The 21954-nt window shown below is 37.1% G+C and overlaps 1 protein-coding gene across 1 annotated transcript; it reads left to right on the top strand.

Annotated features, from left to right (window-relative positions):
* Positions 1-1105: 1105 nt before the first annotated feature.
* Positions 1106-18097, top strand: LOC108253358 (probable G-protein coupled receptor CG31760). Its single transcript, XM_017447190.1, has 6 exons — positions 1106-1123; positions 1867-1976; positions 7808-8022; positions 13597-13735; positions 16157-16262; positions 18041-18097. Exons 1-6 carry the CDS (start codon positions 1106-1108, stop codon positions 18095-18097), a joined length of 645 nt encoding a protein of 214 aa, XP_017302679.1.
* Positions 18098-21954: the final 3857 nt, after the last annotated feature.

Raw genomic sequence — 21954 nt, 5'->3', positions numbered from 1 at the left:
AAGTTTTGTGTGTTCTAAAAAAAAAAAAGAAAAAAAAATCCAGCTCTAGCAGTATGCAATTTTCTTTTTTATTTCTGTGAAATGCAAATGGCGTGTGCTTGTACGATGAGACCCCATAGCGTCACAGTCTGTTTTTTTTTTTTTTTTTTTTTTTTTTTTTTTTTTGGGGAAAATTTTTTTTTTTTTTTTTTTTTTTTTACTGCTAACTGAGCAGGGCCGTACACGGGGGGGGGGAAGGGCGTATCCAGGATTTTGTTGAGGAGGGGCCGAGAATCCAAATACTGCTTCAAATTTTGGGGGTCTGGTTAAAGAATACCTATGTACCTACCTAATTTGTTTGATATTCAGTTTATTATCATTCTTGATTTGATTTTTTTATTTTACTTTCATGTAATGATTTAAAATCAAGACTACTTAGAGCCCGTTCTCCCTTTATTTCCAATATAATGTTTAAGTCACCCATCCATTTATTGGCCTTTCTCGGCGTAGCTTAACATAGGTGACGCTAAAACCGGTCTTAAATGATCGACTGAAGTGTTATCTAAAACTTTCTCGCTTTGAGTTCATAGGTCGTCGCGACAAATTTCGAGATCAGAGCTCATTTTTGTGAGAAAATGTGAAAAAAATCCCCCAAAAACCAGTTTTTTTTTGGGGGGGTTTTTTTGTCTTTTTGGTTTTCTGGACAAAATTCGCACCACCACTTTAGTGTTCCTGGTAAAAAGACCTTTAATTTGATATATAGGTCGACCAGGTTTGGATAAGTCCTTTTATGGGGACAGACAGACAGACACCGAAGCGAATACAATAGTCCGTCCACTATACCTTTTGTTATTACTATCGTAATAATAAAGGAAGGACTGGCTAAAAATTGGGTGGGCCTAAGCAAATTAATTCAATGAGGCTCAACAGCTACCTATGTAGGTAAGTGGATAAGTAAAGATAAAAAGATCAATAAATAAAGCGAAATATGGGGACTAAGTATAGAGAGGAGGAAGGGAAGGAGAGCAAAAGAGAGAGAGAGAGAGAGAGAGAGAGAGAGAGGAAAATAATTAAAGAAATAGCAAATAGCTAGGTATATAAATGTTAAAAAATACTCTTAATAAAAATGTCTGAGTCTAAAGAGGCCAGTCTCTCTTTCTCTCTCATAATAACATCTTATTATTCTTATTGCTTTTTAGCATGCCAACATCTACAATTCTACAAACATTATTATCAACATCGTTCCTTCCTACAGACTGATCTAGGTATTCTTTTTATTATTTCAATTGTGTATATTTTATAGTAGTCAGCTACAGTCAGTAGGTACAGTGTTCGTAAAAGGAAAAGTAAGGGAGGTTAACAAGATTGAAACAAGAGAGAGCAGAGCTATAGAGATATAGACAATGCTCGGATGAGAGGTACAGTGAAACTGTGAAAGTGACATCTCCACTAATAGGTTGTTCGTTGCACATTGCATACTCAATATAATTTTACGGCATTCATAGAATTAGTATATTTCTTTTGCAATAGAAATCTAGAGCGACTATACGATGGACCAATTAGGTTAAGTTACGTCCATTGTGGTATATTTATAGCTAGGTGACCTGTCACTTGCAACTGCTCCATTACGTCACCTCGAATATTACATGTCTAAAGTAACGTAAAAATACAGGGTAGCTCCTGTAACGTTACGTCATCGACATAGTGCAAAAATGCAAAGCTGTGTGCACACATAGTCGACGTCGTCGATCAACTCGATCGATGTCGACTGAACCACACGTACAACGGCAGTCGACTCTGTGTGGACAGATTTAACATCAAAGTCTCCATGGAAAGGGCTGATTACTTTGCAAACCGTACAATAACCAATATCACCTTCTGTTTCAGACCATTGTTACCTATCCAAGGCCCAACATTGTTACATGTACAAGCAGAGTTTGGCTGAGGGAGATTGGATTTGCGCTCGTGTATGGTGCACTTATGCTCAAAACGTGGCGGTAAGGAATGGCAATTTAGACTAACAATCCTTTTTCACGATAGTTACCAGTCCAATATGTCGAACCTGAGCCTACGGCCTAACGCCAAGGTCCAGGATTCTATACACTTTTCTACAATATCATTGCACTTTATTTTTCTCCTTACCCTTGCTCCTTTCTTCTTTCTCCTTATTTCTCCTTCGCCCCTGAATGAGAACAAAACTGAAAATGTTCTCGACCACAAATGTTGGTTTCCGCCATATTGTCTGAACAAGAGCACTCCAGAGTGTCTTTTCATTCCGGCGAAAATTTCACTTTAATAAACAATACTCGCAGTAAATGTGAGGTCTGAAAAATTCATGTCCCCTCTAATATAAATAATGTACCTATACTCTTCCTATATGGGACAGAAACGGGAGGAAAAAATCTTCCCTCAGAGCTCCCTGGGAATTTTGTTCGAGAAAAAATTGGACAGTCTCTCTACTTTTCTTTTCCGAGAGTGGTAGATTTTCTGCCATTGTTTGTCTCACCTCTGTTTTTTCTCATTTTCTTTTCTCCATTTCTATTTTCTATCCAGGCACTTGAAAATAGGGGTTTCATGTTTATTTCATTTGAGACGAAAACATTCGGGGGTGATATTAGACACCGAGTTTGGGATGGTTTGGGCAGGTGGAGAGGAGAGAGACGAGAGTTACACAGGTAAAGAGGTAGAGAAACTAGTCATACAAGGGAAGAGAAAGAGAGGGAGACCAAACCTGAGATGGAGTGATAAGGTTGAGGAAGACTTGAGAGAAAAAAGATGGAGACAGGAGGAGACAAAGAATAGAAGATTATGGAGGGGTAGGATAAAGGAGGGTAACGCAGACCCCAAATAACATTTGGATAAGGAGCAGTAAAAGAAGAAGAGGAAAAAGAAGAAAAAGATTAGACACCGAAAAAAATGGCATGTGTCAAAGTACACAATGGGTACACTCAGAGAAAGAACAACATTTTACTCAAATGTTTAACTTAGAGCTTTCCTGGACTCAAGTGACTCATTAGCGTGGTATTTTAACATCAAGATTTGACGCACAATGCAAGCACAAACAAAGAAAAGCATAATTACCTCAAGCTAAGTGTCACCCCTGGTGTAAAGAATTTTGGAAACTTGTTACTAAAAGCATAAAATATCATGGAGCTTTTTCACAAACTGTGAGAAGGTACTTGGGATCTAAAGCAAGTTTCTTAAGTCAAAAGATTTTGGGAAATGTGTAGTTTTTCATGTTTTATTACTGGTAAATACTCAAAGTTATCGTATTTTGTGTGTCACATTCATATTTCACATTCATTTCTGTAATATATGGTTAGTGGATTTAGTGGATTGATGCTTAGTTTTGTTCATTTATTTAGGTAGGTATTCCTATTAATTTGGCTTGTTTATAACAAGTAGGTATGTATTAGAAAGAAGAACGAAGAACAGTCCCCTCATTAAAATTCTGCCCATTTCTTCTCAATATTCAATTACATCTGTGAAGTTTTCTAAAGAAATACCTCCCTAGAATTATTATTTCGTTGTATTGACATTGAACCCTGTCTAAATCATCCAAAAAACGGGCTATGTCTTTGAAAGTTTCGTGAGTTCGTAGAATGCCTGCCAGATAACGAATCGTTTCTCGTTTACCAGGAGACTTTGAATTATTATTCATGTCGGGATTGTCGAGAAAACATTTCTAAGGGAGGAAAACCAGGAAGAGAAGAGTAAGGTCTCAATTTCATAATTTTTGCGGTGCCGAGAAAACAAAAACCGCAAGAAATTTTCATTAATTTAGCACCCCAAGTTCCTCGCGCTTGCTGGTTCTATGAAAATTTGTAATTTTCAAACCTCCTCCAATCACGCACTTTCTTTAGAAAAGAATTCGAATGTTAATGCAGCACTGAATTTCGATGTCAAAATGAACTCTACATATTTATGTAGTACGTACATGGTGCGGCAGATTTTAAGGCCAGGTGCGCTTGGTCAGGTTCGCCTATCAGGTCTACCTGATAGCAAGTGGCCGCCCTCAGACAGTGTCAAATAGGTTTTAATGTTGCTACTGGTATTCGAACCCTAGCCCCTTCAATTACGAGTCCAATGTTCAATCTCGATCACTAAGCCAAACTAAAGCTGGTTGGATATAGCTATCCAACTACTACAGTAGACACTGTAGTAACTGTAGTATGATTAAAGTGGTAATTATTATGCAAATTCAGACACTTTGTCGGAGAAAATCGTAATTTTCTTGTCGGATTTTCGGATTCAAACCTTCACCAGAATGATTACAACAGTCGTGAAATCCCAATGTGATTACGAATCGTGCGGGAGAAATAAACCATTCTCCATTTCTCCATTACGAGCGTTTTAGGTTTTACTATTATGCTTATTATAATAAACCGTAAGGTCGTAAATTGTCTGAAATGTTACAATGTCTGAAATGTGAGCTTTAAACGTTGCAGACTGGTAACGAAGTTTTATGATTGTCTCTAGATAGCCCTTTCTCTCCTCGAAAGCGAAATAGAGCGATAACCTGCCTCGGTGGTGTACTGGTCGAGACGCTCACCTGGTAAACAGAAGGGCGTGGTTTCAATCCCAGGCAAGGTATGGAATTGTGTCTTAAATATGATTTGAAAGTATGAAGGTCGTCATGACCCTGCAAATCAACCACTTGAAATTTGTTTCTAAACATCGAATGTGTCCTCCAAACTCCAAATTAAGTTTTAAATTTCCTTTATGTGTTGAACATTTTCGCCAAATTTCATAAAAATCGCACCAACCGTTCAAGAGTTATAGTGCAAAATACAAACTTGACAAAAAGAGACAGAAAAAATCGTACAGTTAAAATTTTCAACTCACTTCTTTCGTTGGACTATTTTTATCCCGCGACATTATTACTTCTTGTGACTTCATTTCTACTTATTAAAGTCTACATCATCAATCTGCAATTTGACTACGTCTCGCAATATTGCACTTTTCTGCACTCAGAGAGACACCACCCCGTCTGAAATAACGTAGCTCATTTTGTGTCTGTAATTGACGTTCGTAAAAGGAAAAGTAAGGGAGGCCCCCCCCCCCCGGGCCCCAGGTAGGGACTTGTTGATAGAACAAAGAGAGTTAAAAATTTTAGCTCGAGAATGTCTGGGAACATAGCGCACTGCTATAGTTCGAAAGAGTGCTAACTCAAAATTAGTTTTCAGGGGTCCAAAAAAAGCAGGTACCTATATTATGAGTTTTCCCTCGTGATTCCAGATTCAAATTCAAAAAAGGTTTTTCTGCTACTACCAACTTCATTTTACATTTTATGACCTGAGCAGTTATGGTTTCCTAAAAAATGGTGTGTGGTTGGTATCTAGTAGAATATCAATGGTATTCCATACCTCGGCTGGGATTGAACCCACGCCCTCCTGTTTACCAGGCGAGCGCCTTGACCACTACACCACCGAGGCAGGATATCTTCCCGATCACCCGATGTAGAGATCAGTGCCGGAACCCAGTCACCAGATTAGGCTGCCGGCACCGTAGTTTTTTTCTCAGTGTACCCATACCTCATGGAAAACAATACTTTCATTACTAGTATAGCTCGCTATATCTACTGTAGTAATAGAAAGTAAAAAGTGGGTTTTTTTTCCAACTTAGGTTCAAGTTTGCAGCAGCGGCAACTTGCGATTAGCCACTGAGTTGAGCACACGCTTTCACGTAGGAAGTACCTAGCTCGTCTCTAATCTAAACATTGCATAGGTATATTAGTGCGGTTTTGTTATCTCACAAACGTCACTGGTAAACTGATAACCTGATAACAGATACAAACTTCCTCCTCCAGTACATAGGTAGGAACCTTTTCGGCCGAGTGGGCATCACACGAAGCTGACTAAACTTGCTTGTCGGAAGTCACCGGTTCGATTTCGAAGTTTTTTCGGGTCTGTGTTTGGACTTCGGTATACATATGTACCTACGCCACTTATGAAAAGCGAGTTAGAATGATTGGCTAGGTAAACAATAGAGACCCAGTTTGACTCTGTATTGTTCTGTAACTTGAAAATTATTATTACTAAAATATTTGCAGATATTATTAATATTACTATTGTATTACTAGATTATTACTATTATTATTAGTTACTAAATGTTATTGATTAGTCATTAACTTGATTAGATTTTAAGAGAAAGGTAGAGGGGGGAAGAGAGAGAGGGGGGGGGAGAGAAGGAAGGAGGGAGAGAGAAGGAGAGAGGGAGTACATATTCCCCTTTCTTAGTACATATTCCCCTCCTACTGCCTCAATTTTTCTTCTTCCTCCCTCCATTTTCCTTAACTTTATCTCTTCTCCCTTCCTCTCCCTCTCACAATTCTCGTTTAGTCCCCTTCCCTTACCTCCCTCCCCCTTCTCTCTCACAAACTCTCTTTCCCACCGTCTCTTTTTTTTTCTCCCTCTCATCGTTCTCTTTCTGTCTCCCTTACCTCCCTCTCCCTCTCCCTCTCTCCCCTCCCTATAATTAGGGAGCAGGTTTTACAGGGAAGAATGATGGAAAAACAAATCATATTAAAGCTTATAACGTTACAACATACATACACAATACGTACGAGATGTATTCTATAACTTTACAACAGACGTGCACAATAATGGATTGAAATGGATTTTAACGGGAATTTGGGTACTTCGTTTCGGGCTCTATACGAGGATTCTATGGGATTCCCCTGGGGGGGATTTTGGGTGCGATTAGAAGCAAGGGTTGTTTGGGGATTCTCTACATTTGTTTTGTTTTTCCCCCCCTCAAATATTACTTCTCAAATTATATTGAGGATAAAATTCCATACTTCGGCTGGGATTGAACCCACGCCCTCCTGTTTACCAGGCGAGCGCCTTGACCACCACACCACCGAGGTAGGATGACAAAAGATTATTTCCCGTTTGTCCAAAAATTTAATAATGCAAAATCCGTAAAAGGATAACTTTGATGCTGTATTACTTTCTTTTCACACATTCAAAACAATAGATTCTTACTATCCACGAATATTAGCTTAACTCCAGCATACACAAAAAGCTCACTCTGAGAATTAAGTGTAGGGGCAAGAGTACAAAAAAGAAAGTAATAATTATGGGTTGAGCTTTTACGAATCTACGATCTACGAATAGGTGTTAACCTCAAACTGTAAGAAAACGCTGATTTTTCAATAACTGTTTTGTTTTTCAGGTTGTCAGAGCTGCAAGTCCTGTATTATTGCGTGTCATCACGTTAGGTGCTTTTCTAATTTATTGTACAGTAAGTATGCCAAAGTTATTTATAAATTTATGCTAAACGAGGTATTTTTATAAGTAGACCCATTGACCATAAATTGAAATCACTTGATTTATTTTTTTTAGTTAGTAAAAAATCGAGTCTGGTTATGTGGGGGTGTTGGGTTGATGGAGAACCTGTGGACTGTCCCCGAAAACAAATTCACACTTCGCTTTTCGTAAATATACTGATTTCAAAATAGATCAGTTGCGCTTACTTGGGTGATGTTTCAAAGTCATAAAGCAGGAAAAATGAGGACAATTTTCCTCTCGAGGCTGAGTGGGCCCCGCAACAGCCAGTCACGGAATCAATCATTTGCATGATACAAATTTCTTGACCCCGCAGGGAATCGAACGCGGGTCTCCCGCGTGCAAGGCGAGCGCAGTGACCACTACGCCATGGGAGCTGACTATTATGATAGGTAAAGTCCATGCCTATGTTATGGACTAGGAAAGTAATTACCTAATTACATCAGTCATTAGGGTAATAGGGTCCTCTTTTATTCCCTCTTCCAAGCAGCTCATAATTTATTGTCTTATTCAACATACATACTTTCTTCTGTTTTCAGGATATCTGTGATTTTTCGCGTGAGATCGGCGAAGGCTGTGAAAATCACCGACCTAGATTTGCTGAAAAGGTTGGGCGTCATTTTGGCCATCTTCGCCATGGCGTTGCTGATTCGGACGTTGGTGGCGCCGCCAAAGGTCATCATCGGACGGACGGCCGACAATTTGAAGGCATATCTCTGCCAAACGGATTGGTGGGACCATTTCTTTTCAATAAGTAAGTTCATGTATACTGTGTAATGGGGTGAGTAGGATCGATTTTGATCTCTAAGTCCCCGTATCTTTGTGGGATTTATTTTATTTGCCTATATTTTTAGACCTTTCGTTGTTTTTGCTCCAAAACTCGATTATTGATTAGCCCTTTTGAATGAGCCTAAACCAAAGGTTTTTTAGTTTTCAATTTAAATCTACCTAAGCAGGCGAAAAGCCCCACTTTGGCCGTATCTTTCCTAAACAAAGGTAAACAACCTTTTATTGAAAAAAAAAAAAAAAATACGATTTATTGTGAACTGTATGAAGTTGACAGATATTCACAAATAAATACTTGTTGAAATATGATTTACAAACAGTCAAGCACGTTCTTATATGAAGCAATTCGCTTGGAAAATAAATAGCTACTCCTACACAGGCAATCTGTAAAGGAAAATATCAGTTCGAATATTACACAAATTATTTTTGGGAGAACACGAATTTCAATATCCAATATTTACCTATCAACCCATTCACGAATTGAATATAACATGTCGCAAATATGTTTCAAATGAGAAAAAAAGGTAGAAAACAAATTGACTCCGAAAATTTTGTAAACATTATATATGCTCCATCGAAATGCTGTTTACAAAATGAAATTCAATATGTTTGCCTGAAAATTGTGTTTGATTTGAACTTTGAACTGGTATTGAAGTGTAGATATTAATATTCCTACCTGGGAGTGCCCACAGGGCCGTTAAACAGGGGGTTTATTCGGTACAATTTGCCCCGGGCAGAGGCTCCCCAAAAAATAAAATGAAATACGAAATATTGAAATATTGTTGCGAGTAGGGGCCCATTTGTTCAAGTCCTAGTGCCCGTTTAGGCTGTACCTACTTATGTCATTAATAACCACATTAAATGCATATTTAGATAATAGGTACCCACATACCAGTATGTATAATAAACTTGTAGCAGGTCGCCAAAAAGATTCAAAGAGATTGAGTTAATTGCATTTGATCTAAAAAGGTTGAATAATATTGCATAATTTCATTCTAATTATGCAGACCAACACCACAAACCGATATTTTTTTATTTTTTTTATTATTATTATTATTATTTTTTTTTTTAACAAAAAATAAAATATTAAACCCTAATTTATTCCTGAATGGATAATAAAAATAGTCTGATGACCCCCAAAGAGTATAATATGCAAATCCGTTGATTTGCTCATAAATATCGCATTTAATTTCACGTATCTCATTTTTATTGCTGACAATGAAAATGAGAAGGAGGAAGGGGCGAAATTTTCGCAACATCATCACCAATAATGAAATTTTCCACGTTTTTCCCGCGGGGGAATTCGCCTGTTTGAAAATAATCTCATTTATTTGCCAATATAAATCAGGGCCGATCTTGGTGGGGCTCATCAGAGTCCATATATTTGTCCCGGGCTCAGGGACCCCGAAATCAGCAGTTTTTCCCCTCAAATAAGTACACTGTGGTGGGGATAAAAAAAGTGACCACAGTGGAATATTTTGGATTAGGAAAAATTTCCATTTCACATAAATAAAATACCCCTCATGAGTCATGCTGACCGCGTTATGCTGGGATTTACCAACTCGAGATTGAAATAAAACGAGGATTTCCCTATGCTCAATACCCAGGTCAACCTCGGATTGAGCTCAATCCTGAGACAATGCACGGTGGTAAAACTCGACCTTAGTTCCTTGGGTTTTTGCTATCGCTGATTTTGTGCTTAAACTGCAAACTACACTTTTCAATATCTAAACAAGACTTTGTTTTTACAAAGAAAGATTACAACAATCTACGAGTATCTGGCAATTGCTGCTGTTCCATTTAGAGCATTCCCTTGTGCAAATGCTGCTTTTATATTAGTTGGCAGTAGGTTTAATGGACTTCTTGTTTATTTTGAAAACGGAGGGAAAAAACTTTATCAATTTATTAGCCAATAATAGTCTTTTTTTAATTAAAAACTATACAAATAGTTGTCTAGCTAGTAAAAAACTATAGTTTTGTATTGAAACAAGACTTGAAAATATCTGATTGTTATTATAGTCGTCGTTAGGCACAGGATCTCTGATTGTTATAGTTTCCCTCTGTAAATAACTTTCAATAATTAAAAAAAATGGTGTGAACATCACACGACTTTCCTTATCCTATTAAATGATGCTTATTTTGGGTGTTCTTGTTCTCATACCCTAACTTTTACAATACGAGTATCTCTAAACGTTTAGTCGGTATAGCTGAAAACCGCCAAAAAACGGTCGAAAACCGCCAAAAAGCAGTCAAAATACCGCCAACCGAAGCACCTATCTTAACCAAAAGTTTTGTGTCGCATCCTTGTCACATTTGATAGCTGCATGCCAAATTTCAAGTCTAGCTCTTACCGTTCTCGAGATTTTTGTTTACAGACAGACAAAAGGACAGACAGACACACGGACCAATGGCTGAAACTTTGTATTTAGGCTCTAGGGACCTCAAAACGTGTTTTGGCACTAAAAACTGACCATCGAAAATTTGACCCGATTACATTACTTTCCTTCCTATAGGATAAGGAAAGTAAAAAGCCAGTCGAAGAGACAGAGAGAAGGAGAGAAGAAGAAGAAGAAGAAGAAGAGAGAGAGAGAGAGAGGGAGAGAGAGATGAGACAAACAGAAACAGAAATAATTAAAATGCAACTCTGAGAAATAAGGATTTTTTTTTTTATCCTGTCCGGAAAAAAAGCTTGGTGAAAATAGTCAAAATGAAAAGGTCTGAAAAGGTCTCCTTTTTTTAAACTGTGTAATTATTTACCTACGTAGATATTTTTCATTAAACCTACTCGTACAGAAATGATAATATGCGTTATACGTATAGGAATTCACTCCTAATCCTCCTCCTCCTATCTCTCTCTCTCTCTCTCTCCCCGTCTTCATTTCTATCCTTTCATTTCTCTCTCTTTCCTTCTGTCTTTCTCCTTCTTCTCTCTCGTCCTTACAACTGTTTCTCTCTCTCTCTCTCTCTCTCTCTCTCTCTCTCTCTCTCTCTCTCTCTCTTTCTCTCTCTCTCTTTCTCTCTCTCTTCTTTATCTCCTGTTCTACGTTATATCCCTTTCTATTATTTCTCTCCTCTTCTTCCTCTTCTAAGTTTCCATTAAGTAGTGCGGTTTTAAATTTCGTTTTTAATTGAAATTGGGAGACTGTCCTCCCCATTAGATTTCATTTGCACCGACACGAAACACCACCTGAGCTGCTTTTATTATACAGGGTGACCCTAAAGTCCATCCAACAGAGATAGTAAAAAAATGTATGCTGCCAGGTAAGCACACTGCGCTCGGAACAGTTGATGTGACGTTCCCCCCCCAAATTTTCTTCTAAAAAAAAAAAAAAAAAAAAAAAAAAAAACCTCAGTGGTATACACAAAAAACCTGTCAGCGCGGTGGACTCCTTGATCTGGAGATTGGTGGTTCGAGTCCAAGTGAAGTCTTAAAATTTAGCGTAGTGTATTAAGCAGGGAACATTTTTGACAAGCTTACCACAGTTGAAATTCCTTAAAATAGGTAAATAAATAAATAAAAATGAGATTATAGTTCTTATTGTTGAAGTTATCCCCGAGGCCCGATTAGCCTGTAGACGGTCCTGCATATAAATTCAATGCTTTTCATTAGAAACAATAATTTTATTGGTTTCCAGGGATTTAGGAACTGTATGTTGTCTGTCAGGTTGCGTTGTCAGGGTATTTTTGCATCAAAGGGGATTTCTGTTAATAAATTTCTGGCGGTGCGATGACAAAAGTGCCTTTTATGATGGGTATCTACCTACTTTTATCAATTTTAAATTCAAGGATTGAGGTGACACGAGCATTATTGCTTGTGTTTTCTCTGGAGAAACGAATTGTGATGGTGGGATCGTCAGAAGATTTTTGTTTTTATGGTACCATCATCAAAATGAAGTCAAAAGACGAAAAGTTTAAGCCTTTCAAAAAGGTGACACATGAGGTCATTGAACCCTGTACTAAAAGCCCTTTTACGTTAAAGCGAAACCATTCTTCGGAGAGGATTTTTATTTTCTCCATATTCTGTCAATCAATAACCATATACTACGAAGAGGAAAAAAATCCATCAGAAAACCATCATCATACCTATTTTGAGGTGTGTTTTTTTATGTTATCATTGAACCCTGTACTAAAAGCCCTTTTACGTTAAAGCGAAACCATTCTTCGGAGAGGATTTTTATTTTCTCCATATTCTGTCAATCAATAACCATATACTACGAAGAGGAAAAAAATCCATCAGAAAACCATCATCATACCTATTTTGAGGTGTGTTTTTTTATGTTAAAAAAAAAAAGCTGAAAAGGGAGCTCAATTTTTTCCCGACGGAATTTTCCCAGAGTGGAACTCACTTCAGTTTGATTTAATTAAAAAAATATGTGAGTACCTCGTAGCTCGTACCTACCTATCTACCTACCCACGTATTAAAAACACTCTTCAATTATCATGAAGACGAACAAGGAACACTTCTATTCAGCTAAAGTATTCATAATCGTAACACAGCACAGTCAGAACTTGCTGGTTACTTTATAATTACTTTTGTAAAAAAAAGAGTAGGTAGAAGGAAAGAATTAAAAAATCTTCATTTAAAATTTCAAGCGCATTCTCTATTCATTTTTTTTCTCTCTCGTGTTTTTTCTAATTAGGGAAAATTACAAAAATACGTCATTGAAAATTTGCAGAGCTAAGTACCTAGGTTTTGTACTTTGTAGTTGGAATTCCGAATGAAATTGGCACATGGACCTTTTTACCCACTCTTACATGGTTTTGAAGTTTCCTCATCAGTCAGCAACGAGAGAGGAAAAAAAAAACTATGACGCAAATATGCAAACAATGGAAACTTGACAGAAGCGCAATGTTTACAATTTACGCAGAGACAAATTGTTTTTTTTTTTTTTTTCCTTCTTCTTCTTCTTCTTCTTCTTCGTCTTCTCCTCCTCCAGGAGGACCTCTTCCTCCTTTTCTCAAGAACCAACAACATTTTCAACCTTAGACTCCTAACAACGAGAAAAAAAACAAACATTCCCAACGAATTGTTGACAAATTCATAAGTCTGGCATTTCAAGTAAAAAGTGGAACTAACACCCTACACTTAACGTGCAATATTAAATTTGTATTTTTGTATCTCTAGTTGGCCTGTACATATTATTATTATTATTTTTTTTTTTTTTTCAATTGGGTGCTAATGCTAATATAACGTAGGGTCGTTTATAAGGTAAAAAAATGTTTGCCAATTTTATTGACAAAGAAGTACTGTTAGCTTAGTTGGTAGTGCGTCTGCCTTATAAGCGCTAGGCCGCGGGTTCGATTCCCGCCCGGGGCGGATTTTATCCTGATGGGATAATCGTTCTCGGAACGGCTGGCTTTCTCCTATCCTGTCTCCCTTCTGTCTTCGATTTCGGGACGATAAGACCATAGCAGTTACAGTTCCCTCTGTCAAACTCTTAAATAAAAAAAAAGTACTGGGTGAGGACACGATGTAAAATTATTGGTGATGACTAATTAACCCTTCACTGCATTAACTGAATTTTTCTACTCTCTGTTTCAGTGGAGGTTGTGTTTCTCATATGGGGCATTCGTTTGTGTATAGTTGTCCGGAAAGCCCCGTCTGAATTTAACGAGGCCAAGTTCATATCAATGGCCATCTACAACGAATTTCTTCTCTCTGTATTTCTCAATGTATCCATGTAAGTATATTCCTAAATAGGTATCTTTAATATTTACACGTGAGCTTACGTGAGGTGAGGGCAGTGTGTCTATCGTGAACGAAATCACCCAAACCCTTAACTGTACCTATATTGAAGAACTTTGAATTTGAACTACATCTTTCTGACTCCCCATGAGCTCACGTGACGTGATGGTTTCTACCTTCAGGGAGGTCAGGGCCATATTTATGAACAACGCACTGGACCTTAAGCTGAACTGAAGCATCCGATTGACCAAAATTGTTTCAGTCTAACCCTAGGGCGATAATTTTATGTTCACAAAATCGGGTTCACTCCTCTCTTTTTCTCTCTCCCCCTCCTCTATTTCTCTCTCTCTCTCGTTTGCTCCCATCTCTCCCTCCCTCCTCTCTTTTTCTCTCTCCCCCTCCTCTATTTCTCTCTCTCTCTCTCTCTCTCTCTCGTTTGCTCCCTTTCTCTCCCTCCCTCCCTTTATCTATGTATACAGGAATCCATGATGTGATTTTTATGGTGATGGCCTGAAAGTTTGACGGCAAAGTAAAGAGCTTTCTGTTGTTCGAAACATCATTCTATAGCCCGATAGGCTGTATACAAAAATGTACATAGCTGTATATAAAGCTTTAGTTATGTACAAAAAGGGTATTATATAACCCTATACAATATCCATTGACTAATGAAGTAATGACTACTAACATCACTCTATAAACCCTATTCCTACATGGTTGAACGAAAGAAGGGAGTTCTGAAAATTTCATCTCGACAGTGCACTTAGTCCAAGCTCTGCCGCAGCACCGCAGCAGTGTTTGTGCAGGTCTGTACGAATCTTAATGTAGGATCAAAAAAATTTCTTTACTACTACTGTAGGTAGGTAGGTACCCATTTTTTATGCTTACAGAAATACAAACAAAATGCTTCAAGAGATTTTTTTTTTTTTTTTTTGAACCGTAATTGAGAGTAAAGTCAGTAAAGTAAACAAAATAAATGTCTCCTGCTTTCCATTTTCCAATCGAAGTCTCCATGACATCAAAGGCAAAACTCAACTCCCCCAGTACCTAGTCAAATGTTTGAGAAAGCAGCATTTCTTCAATTAGAACCCTAACTTCCCTTTACTTTCTCAAAATAAGGAGAGAAAAGAATCGGGAGAAAGAAAATTAATCCCGGAAATTTGATAAGAGATTTTCAGGTTCTAAAACGTTATCAGTTTTGAAGGTTTCCCTTTTTCATTCGCACTTACCCTCTTTTTCTCCCTCTTCTTTTCTCTTTCTCCTCTTTCTCTCTCCTTTTTTCTTGCTCCCCTCTGTCTCTATCTCTTCTTTTTTTCTCCTCTGGGGCTCTCTCTCCCCTCCTCCTCCTCTCTCTCTCTCTCTCTCTCTCTCTCTCTTTCTCTCTCTCTTCCCTTTTATATCCCTGTATTTCGTTTTATTTACGAGGTCGTTTCAAGGAATGGATTTGTTCTCATTTCGACTAAGGATACTTTTGGGAAATTTATCAGCAAACAAATCTGGAAGGCGTACTAATTCCAAAATATCTCCGAATACCATCAAGATTACAAGGAGTCAACGAATGGAAAAAAGTAAAACAATTTAATTAATTCCCGGAAACAAACGAGCCGTTGTGTTGTCAGAAGCTTATAATTGAACCAAGGGACCGAAGAAAAAAAAAAGTGGGCAGCAGCCATGTTACTGTAGGTGTACACTTTTACAGCTAGGTCAGGGTCTTATTTCAAACAATTCAGGGAACATATCATAACCAAGACAGCATTTTGACCCAAAAAGGGAAAAAAATAGGGATTGTACTTTGGCTAATGGCTATCGTTCCCAAGAAAACATTCCTGGATACCCTGGAAAGCTGGATAAAATATTTATTTGGTTGGTTTAAATTTTGAAATGTTGTCTGGGACGTATGTCCCGGTTGTCTGTGGGAGATTTGGGACGTACCCACTTACCACTTACCCACCTACGCTCTTTACGTAACGTTTACCTCCTTTGATTACATCCTTTGATGCAAATAAAAATTCCAAGGGGGGGGGAGGGGTTTCCCCCTTACAAAAGAAAAATTCTCGTAGCCGAAAAATGAGAGGAGTTTGAATATTTGATAAGATTTTAATGGACTGTAAGTAAAAAATGAAAAACCCAAAAAATACATCGTGCTGTAAAGAGATTTTTTGATGTACGGTACCTACCTACCTACTTTACGGTAAAACGCGACCCTTTAGATGTGTCATTGGGCTCATAATAAATAATAATGTATGAAAACCATCAGAGCTCTAACTCCTATCCTAACCCATTTCAGAGGCTCTACAAAAATCTAGACACAATTCTAAAGTTCTTATCCGAATAATGTTAACATTCAGATATTTTGCTTTTTCAGATCTCTTTATCTTGATCTTCATTTTTAATACATTCGACGTTCTTTTGGTTTCAGGTTGTTTCTGTCTTCGCCAGCCAATCCTGATCTGTTGTACATAATCTTCTTCTGTCATACTCAACTCTCTGTCACTTTACTTCTGTGTCTTATATTTGGGAGCAAGGTAAGTTTGATTATATTTGTTATATTTAAATTGGAATTTAAAATAATTGTTACCTTTTACCATTGTTAGTTATTAGACTTACTTTATCTTTATCATGGACACTCGTCGCTGTATTGGAAGGTGGAGTGTCTGTGATAAACTAAGTCTAATTACCTAATTTACTCACTGACCATTGCAATGAGCTCTCAAGAGTATATTATTATATTTGTAAGATGTTATCTGTCAAGATGACCACACAGTAAATTTTGGTTGTACAACATCGTTTGAATGCACCCCGTATTGCAAGAGCAGATCCGAAAAAGATTCCACTCTGCTGGTAATCGAACCCGGGACCTCCAGTAAGCAAGCCTTGTGTGATAGGTACTCAGTACTCACTCGGTCACGGAGGTACATAAATAGAAAGTAAATAACATCGAACACACAGTACAAAATGTTATGATAAGAACGAAGAAAATAAGTGGTGGGTTGGTACACAATAAAGTTTACTCTGCTATTATTTGCAGCCTTTGAGAAAAACGTTGCATTATATTGTTTTCTAATTTTTCCACAAACGTACGTGGGTACTCATTTTTCTCCCATCATTTCCCTGCTGTTCCCTATTTTCTGCACAATTGATCTCACGCACCATGGGACTTGAAGAAAATAATAGAGTTGAGAAATCCCAACTATCCAATCTGAAATATTTTCTCGAAATAAAAATAATAACAAAACAAAAGAAATGAAATCCAGCTCTCGGCTCAGCCAACCAGCTTTCATAATGCTGCCGGTTGAGAGCAAAAGCAATAAACTAGCCGTTTTTGTGAGGGGGCTTGCTACCATATTTTTGGATTTGTGTAGCACAATAAAAGAAAAGCGCCGGAATGTGTTGCCAGTCAGTGGAGAATTGGATATTTTCGAGGGGAAAATGCCGTTGTACGCGTTCTGTTATATTTTTGGTGGAACGAACACATAAATAACGGGGAAAACCAGCTTTTTACTCGTAAATGTAGAGAAATAATAAAATTAGTAATTATATATTGTATTTCTTCTTTTTTTTTATTTTAATAAAATATTTACAACAAAATACTTTTCAACCCTGTTTTCGCCAACTTTATTTTCATACATTTAGCCCAAGGACTCGGAACAGTTGAAAATATCAAAATCATAAACAAAAGAACAATGGAAAAAAATTATAATAATAATTAAAAATAAAACACAAGAAAAAAAAAATACCTACCTCATCCCCAAAGGGAATTTATCTAAAGTTTTCAGAGTTGTTTTTGACTACCACCTTTGGTTCGTCAGCCATTCCAAAAATTTTCCGAAAAGACGTAAATGGGTATCTACGTATTTTCGAAAATTTCCCAAAAGAAGAAGTACCTATTAGCAAAATTTTCCCAAACGAATATTCATGCAGGCTCCACAACTCCACATCTGGAAAACTTTGAATAACCAAAAAAACCTCTCAAAGAACCACTCTCATTTTCCTCTCGCACGTAATATCATATCATTTTCCATTTTACATAAACAAACATCACGCGTGAAAACCAGACTACCATCCTATCTTGCTCTCTCCCTTAAATGGTCTTGTAATATCTTCTTTTAGCCCTTGTAATATCTTCCTTTAGCCCTAATAGAGTGTTCCAAGTGGTATATCACTGAGGATTACATTACTGTTGATAATGGAAGATACTGTTTTGAGAATAATGAAGAACATCCCCTTACAATCCACACTCTTGTTACATCTTGTATTTGCTTATTTGTTAATACAAAGAATTTTAAAGAAAATTTTCCTCCAGAGGAAATTGAAGAAAGTGATGATGTACAAGAAAGCATCAAGTTTGTTTGTTTGTTAGTTTTTTTTCCAAATTCCTCTTCCAAGTTTTTCTGATTACTATAGGTCTGTATTTAGGTATGTAGGTGTTGCACAATAATAGGACGACAGTTTTTATTACATGTGAAAACCTATTACCTTACGTACAGTAATTTATTACTTTGCTCTCAGCAATTCTGTCCACTTTTCGTTCCTAAATGGACCTACAAATGAAACTTGTATGAAACACGTGTGAAAGTGCTGTCACATTAAAAATCCAAATATATCACCAGCTTCTCCCCCAACGTAGTGTTGCTGTTTCCACTACATTGAGAACGTCAAATAAATAATATCCTTTTGGAATAGAAAATGTTATATCCTTCACTCGCAACAAAGAAAGGGCCTAAAAAAACGTCGGTTATTATCTACCTATTTTATTTTTTGTCCCTAACCGCATTTAAGACCCCTAAATATTCTGAGGTAGCTATTTTTTCTGCCGTTACTAAGGTTAATCGAGGTCAAAATCACCTTTTTGATGTTTTGGTTGGAGTAGAGACTGCTTCGATGTACCTGCTAGGCTGAATTGTACCCAATTTGTCAGGTTTCTACTTATAGATTTACACCTCCTAGTATCCTTAGATCTAGAACAGACACTTTTTTTTTAATTTAAGCAAGGTTTTTATTCGTAATTTGTGAATTTATTCTGTATACCAAATACATAAGACCTTGTTTAGACTGCGGGAGTAAAGGGACTTTTCAGTCTCATTTCGGCAGTAAAAACAGGATATATTCTATTCTATTCCTTCTTTTGTACAGACGACCTTCCGTACATTTTTATGCCACGCTCGACGTTGCCTAACCTTTTTTCACCACTGGCCCCGTTGCTCCATCCGGCACTACCGAAGGCTCTTTGTATGTACGAATCTAAATGTGTAGCTTTTCATTCATTGCTGCAGCACGGTACAAATTTTCTTGTATTCTACCAAATCAGAAGTCTTCCAAACATTTTCTTGATTTGGTAAACCAAGCAGATGAATAACACTTTGTAAAGTAAAATCTGCTTTCGTTTCCAAGATAATTTGTTCTCTTGTGATAGCAATAGGTCTCGCACGTTCAGACACAGCATGAATAAACTCTTCCTCGGGAAATTGTTGACAAACTTCGTGATTAGGATGTCGAGACATGTAATCAGAAGGATTCAAAGCACCAGGAGTATGTATAATCCTGAAATCATAGCTTTGAATCTTGAAGATCAACCGTTCCAGTCTAGCTGAAGGAATATTTTTTTGATTTGTCAACAAATTGACAACCGGTTTGTGATCAGAATATACGACAAATGAACTGCCTTTTAAATAAATACTGAAATGATGTCCAATAATTTTTTATCGATTTTGATAATTATTTTCAGAGTTACGGCCTTTGAAACACGAGCCTTTTTCAACTGAAGGCTTCTTCAGAAGATAGACCCTTTTTTGGCATTGAATAATTCCATGATACGTTCGAAATTAGGAGTATTTTTTGATTTGAAAATATCCGTTATGTCCTTGGCTTTTATCTGGCTATAAGTATTTTTTTATATGTTTAATATTTCTACCGGTATTTTTTTGTTCTTATCTGTCCACGAAACCTGTCCGTCTAGTGGCGAAAAGGTACAATTTTTAATATAGGATCGTTACCATTAGCGCTATCTACCGGGTTTTTTCAGAAGTTATAGAAAACATCGTTCCGGATAAAACTGTTTTTTTCGTTTCCCGCTATCACCCTTTGTTCTCATGTTATTGTTGACTAAAGTTAGTCACGCTAGTGACGGTCACTCTAGTGACGAAATTGAAAACATCGAATTTTTGAAGTTTTTCATTATTGTATTGTATTCTTTATCAAGGAACACTATCATCTATCATTCTGTTTGAAGTTAAATGATTAAATTTGATTTAAATTACTTAAATAAGCTGGAAAATTACAAATTGTTGTTGCTGTTATAGACGGGTAAGTAATTTTTCAATGAAACTTGTTGTAACAGTAAGAATCTGTTATCTGATAAGGAAGGGGTTATCTGGTAGGAAATGTTATCTGATAAGAAAGGGGTTATCTGATAACAGAGGGGTTATCTGATAACAGTTCAGTTCAGTTTTTTTCCTTGTACCTACTAGTGGACATTTATTTCACCTTGTAGTTGTCCATTGGCCATTATTTGTCAGTAACCTGCATCAGATTTCTTTTCAATCTCAGATCTCAGATAAAAAGAAATAAAATTATTAATTGGTTTGTTATAGTTTTGAAACAAAATTTCTTTTCTTTTTTTTTTAAAGAGGTTTGACAGAGGGAACTGTAACTGCATGACGTAGGTTTTTTTTTTTTTAAGAGGTTTGACAGAGGGAACTGTAACTGCTATGGTCTTATCGTCCCGAAATCGAAGAGAGAAGGAAGACAGGATAGGAGAAAGCCAGCCGTTCCGAGAACGAACATTATCCCAGCAGGATAAAATCCGCCCCGGGCGGGAATCGAACCCGCGGCCTAGCGCTTACAAGGCAGACGCACTACCAACTTTCTAATAAAGCTAGAAAAAAATCTGATTTTTCCTATTATCTCTGTCTAGAATTTGAAATTTATTTTTAGAATGAGGTAGTCCTCCTTCCTGAGTAGATATACTCAGTATAGTGTACCGACGTGCAGAATTTATTTAAACGTACATTTAACTGGTATCTTATGAGGTAAAATTTACAGCTCTAGTAGACCTTTACTTATTGACAAAAGTGAGAATCGAACCTGTAACTCCATAACTGTTGGTCGTATAGAGCTATAAGTTAAACCATCAGATTCCTCGTGAAAAAATACACAAGAATGACTATTCGTATGTACTTTACCTATTTATTTGCACAAAAATTATCATAAAAAAAAGTATGTAAAAACATCGAAATTTGACGTCACACTAGTGACATTTCAGTGCGTCACACTAGTGACCGTTGTTATATAATCTGATGTTATCTGATAAGAAAGGGGGTAGACCTACATGTACTCCGTTAGGTAAGTAGGTACGTTCCTACAAGTTAATAGCTTGCTATATACTTCTCATAATTTTCCTCCTCCTCTTCATGTAGCTGATCTTTTTCATGTTCATAGGTAACATTCCTAACACCTGAAGATCGACATTGAGGAGAGAAATGTCCAGACTTGTGACATTTGAAACAAGTCTTCGTAGCGGCAGGACAAGGCTTTCCTTTCATATGAGGCCACACACCTCCACAGCTACGACATTTCCTGGAAAAACTTGTTTTAACTTTATTTATCTCATCAAAGGATTTATCTTCAAACACAGGAACAGAAGTCATTTTCATTTGCTTACTATCTCTCTGAGAACTTTCTATGTTCACAGCTAATTTCACCAAATCATTGAAGTTGGTCTTTGAATCCTCTTGAAGTAGCTTTTGTCTAATATTTTCATCCCTAATTCCTCTCACAAACTGACATCTGAGATGAGTATCCATTGTGGTCGCCTCACAAGACTCACAGAAGAAATGACATGTCCTGGCCTGGTGTTTCAACGCAACTACAAACTGACTAACATTTTCCTCACCAGCCTGGACCCTATTCACAAATTTGTTTTGTTCAGATATCTCATTTGGTTTGGGACATAACTGATCTGTCAATAATTGACACAACTCATCAAATGACTTCTCCTCAGGTAATACTGGAGCTGATAAATCAGCTACCATTTGATACAGCTTGGGAGTTAATGAAGTAAGAAGTACCTGACCTTTGACTACTTGATCTGTAACCTTCTTCATCTTGAAATAAATTCCCATACGTTGGAGATATGACATGAAATTTTCATTGTCCTCATCAAATGGTGTCAACTTACAGCTGATTTCAAGATTCCTCTGCTTACCACCCGGGGACTCG

The sequence above is a fragment of the Diaphorina citri genome, unplaced genomic scaffold (genome assembly GCF_000475195.1).
Source record: "Diaphorina citri unplaced genomic scaffold, Diaci psyllid genome assembly version 1.1 scaffold1653, whole genome shotgun sequence".
In the NCBI taxonomy this organism is placed as follows: domain Eukaryota; kingdom Metazoa; phylum Arthropoda; class Insecta; order Hemiptera; family Psyllidae; genus Diaphorina; species Diaphorina citri.
The sequence above is the reverse complement of the archived record's forward strand: the minus strand, read 5'-3'. Positions and strand labels throughout refer to the sequence as shown.

Bases quoted from the DNA above. Each gene is read 5' to 3' on its own strand.
- LOC108253358 (XM_017447190.1), top strand. The intron at 1,977-7,807 runs GTAAGGAATGGC...TTCTGTTTTCAG, and splicing joins CTTATGCTCAAAACGTGGCG to GATATCTGTGATTTTTCGCG. The intron at 8,023-13,596 runs GTAAGTTCATGT...TCTCTGTTTCAG, and splicing joins GGACCATTTCTTTTCAATAA to TGGAGGTTGTGTTTCTCATA.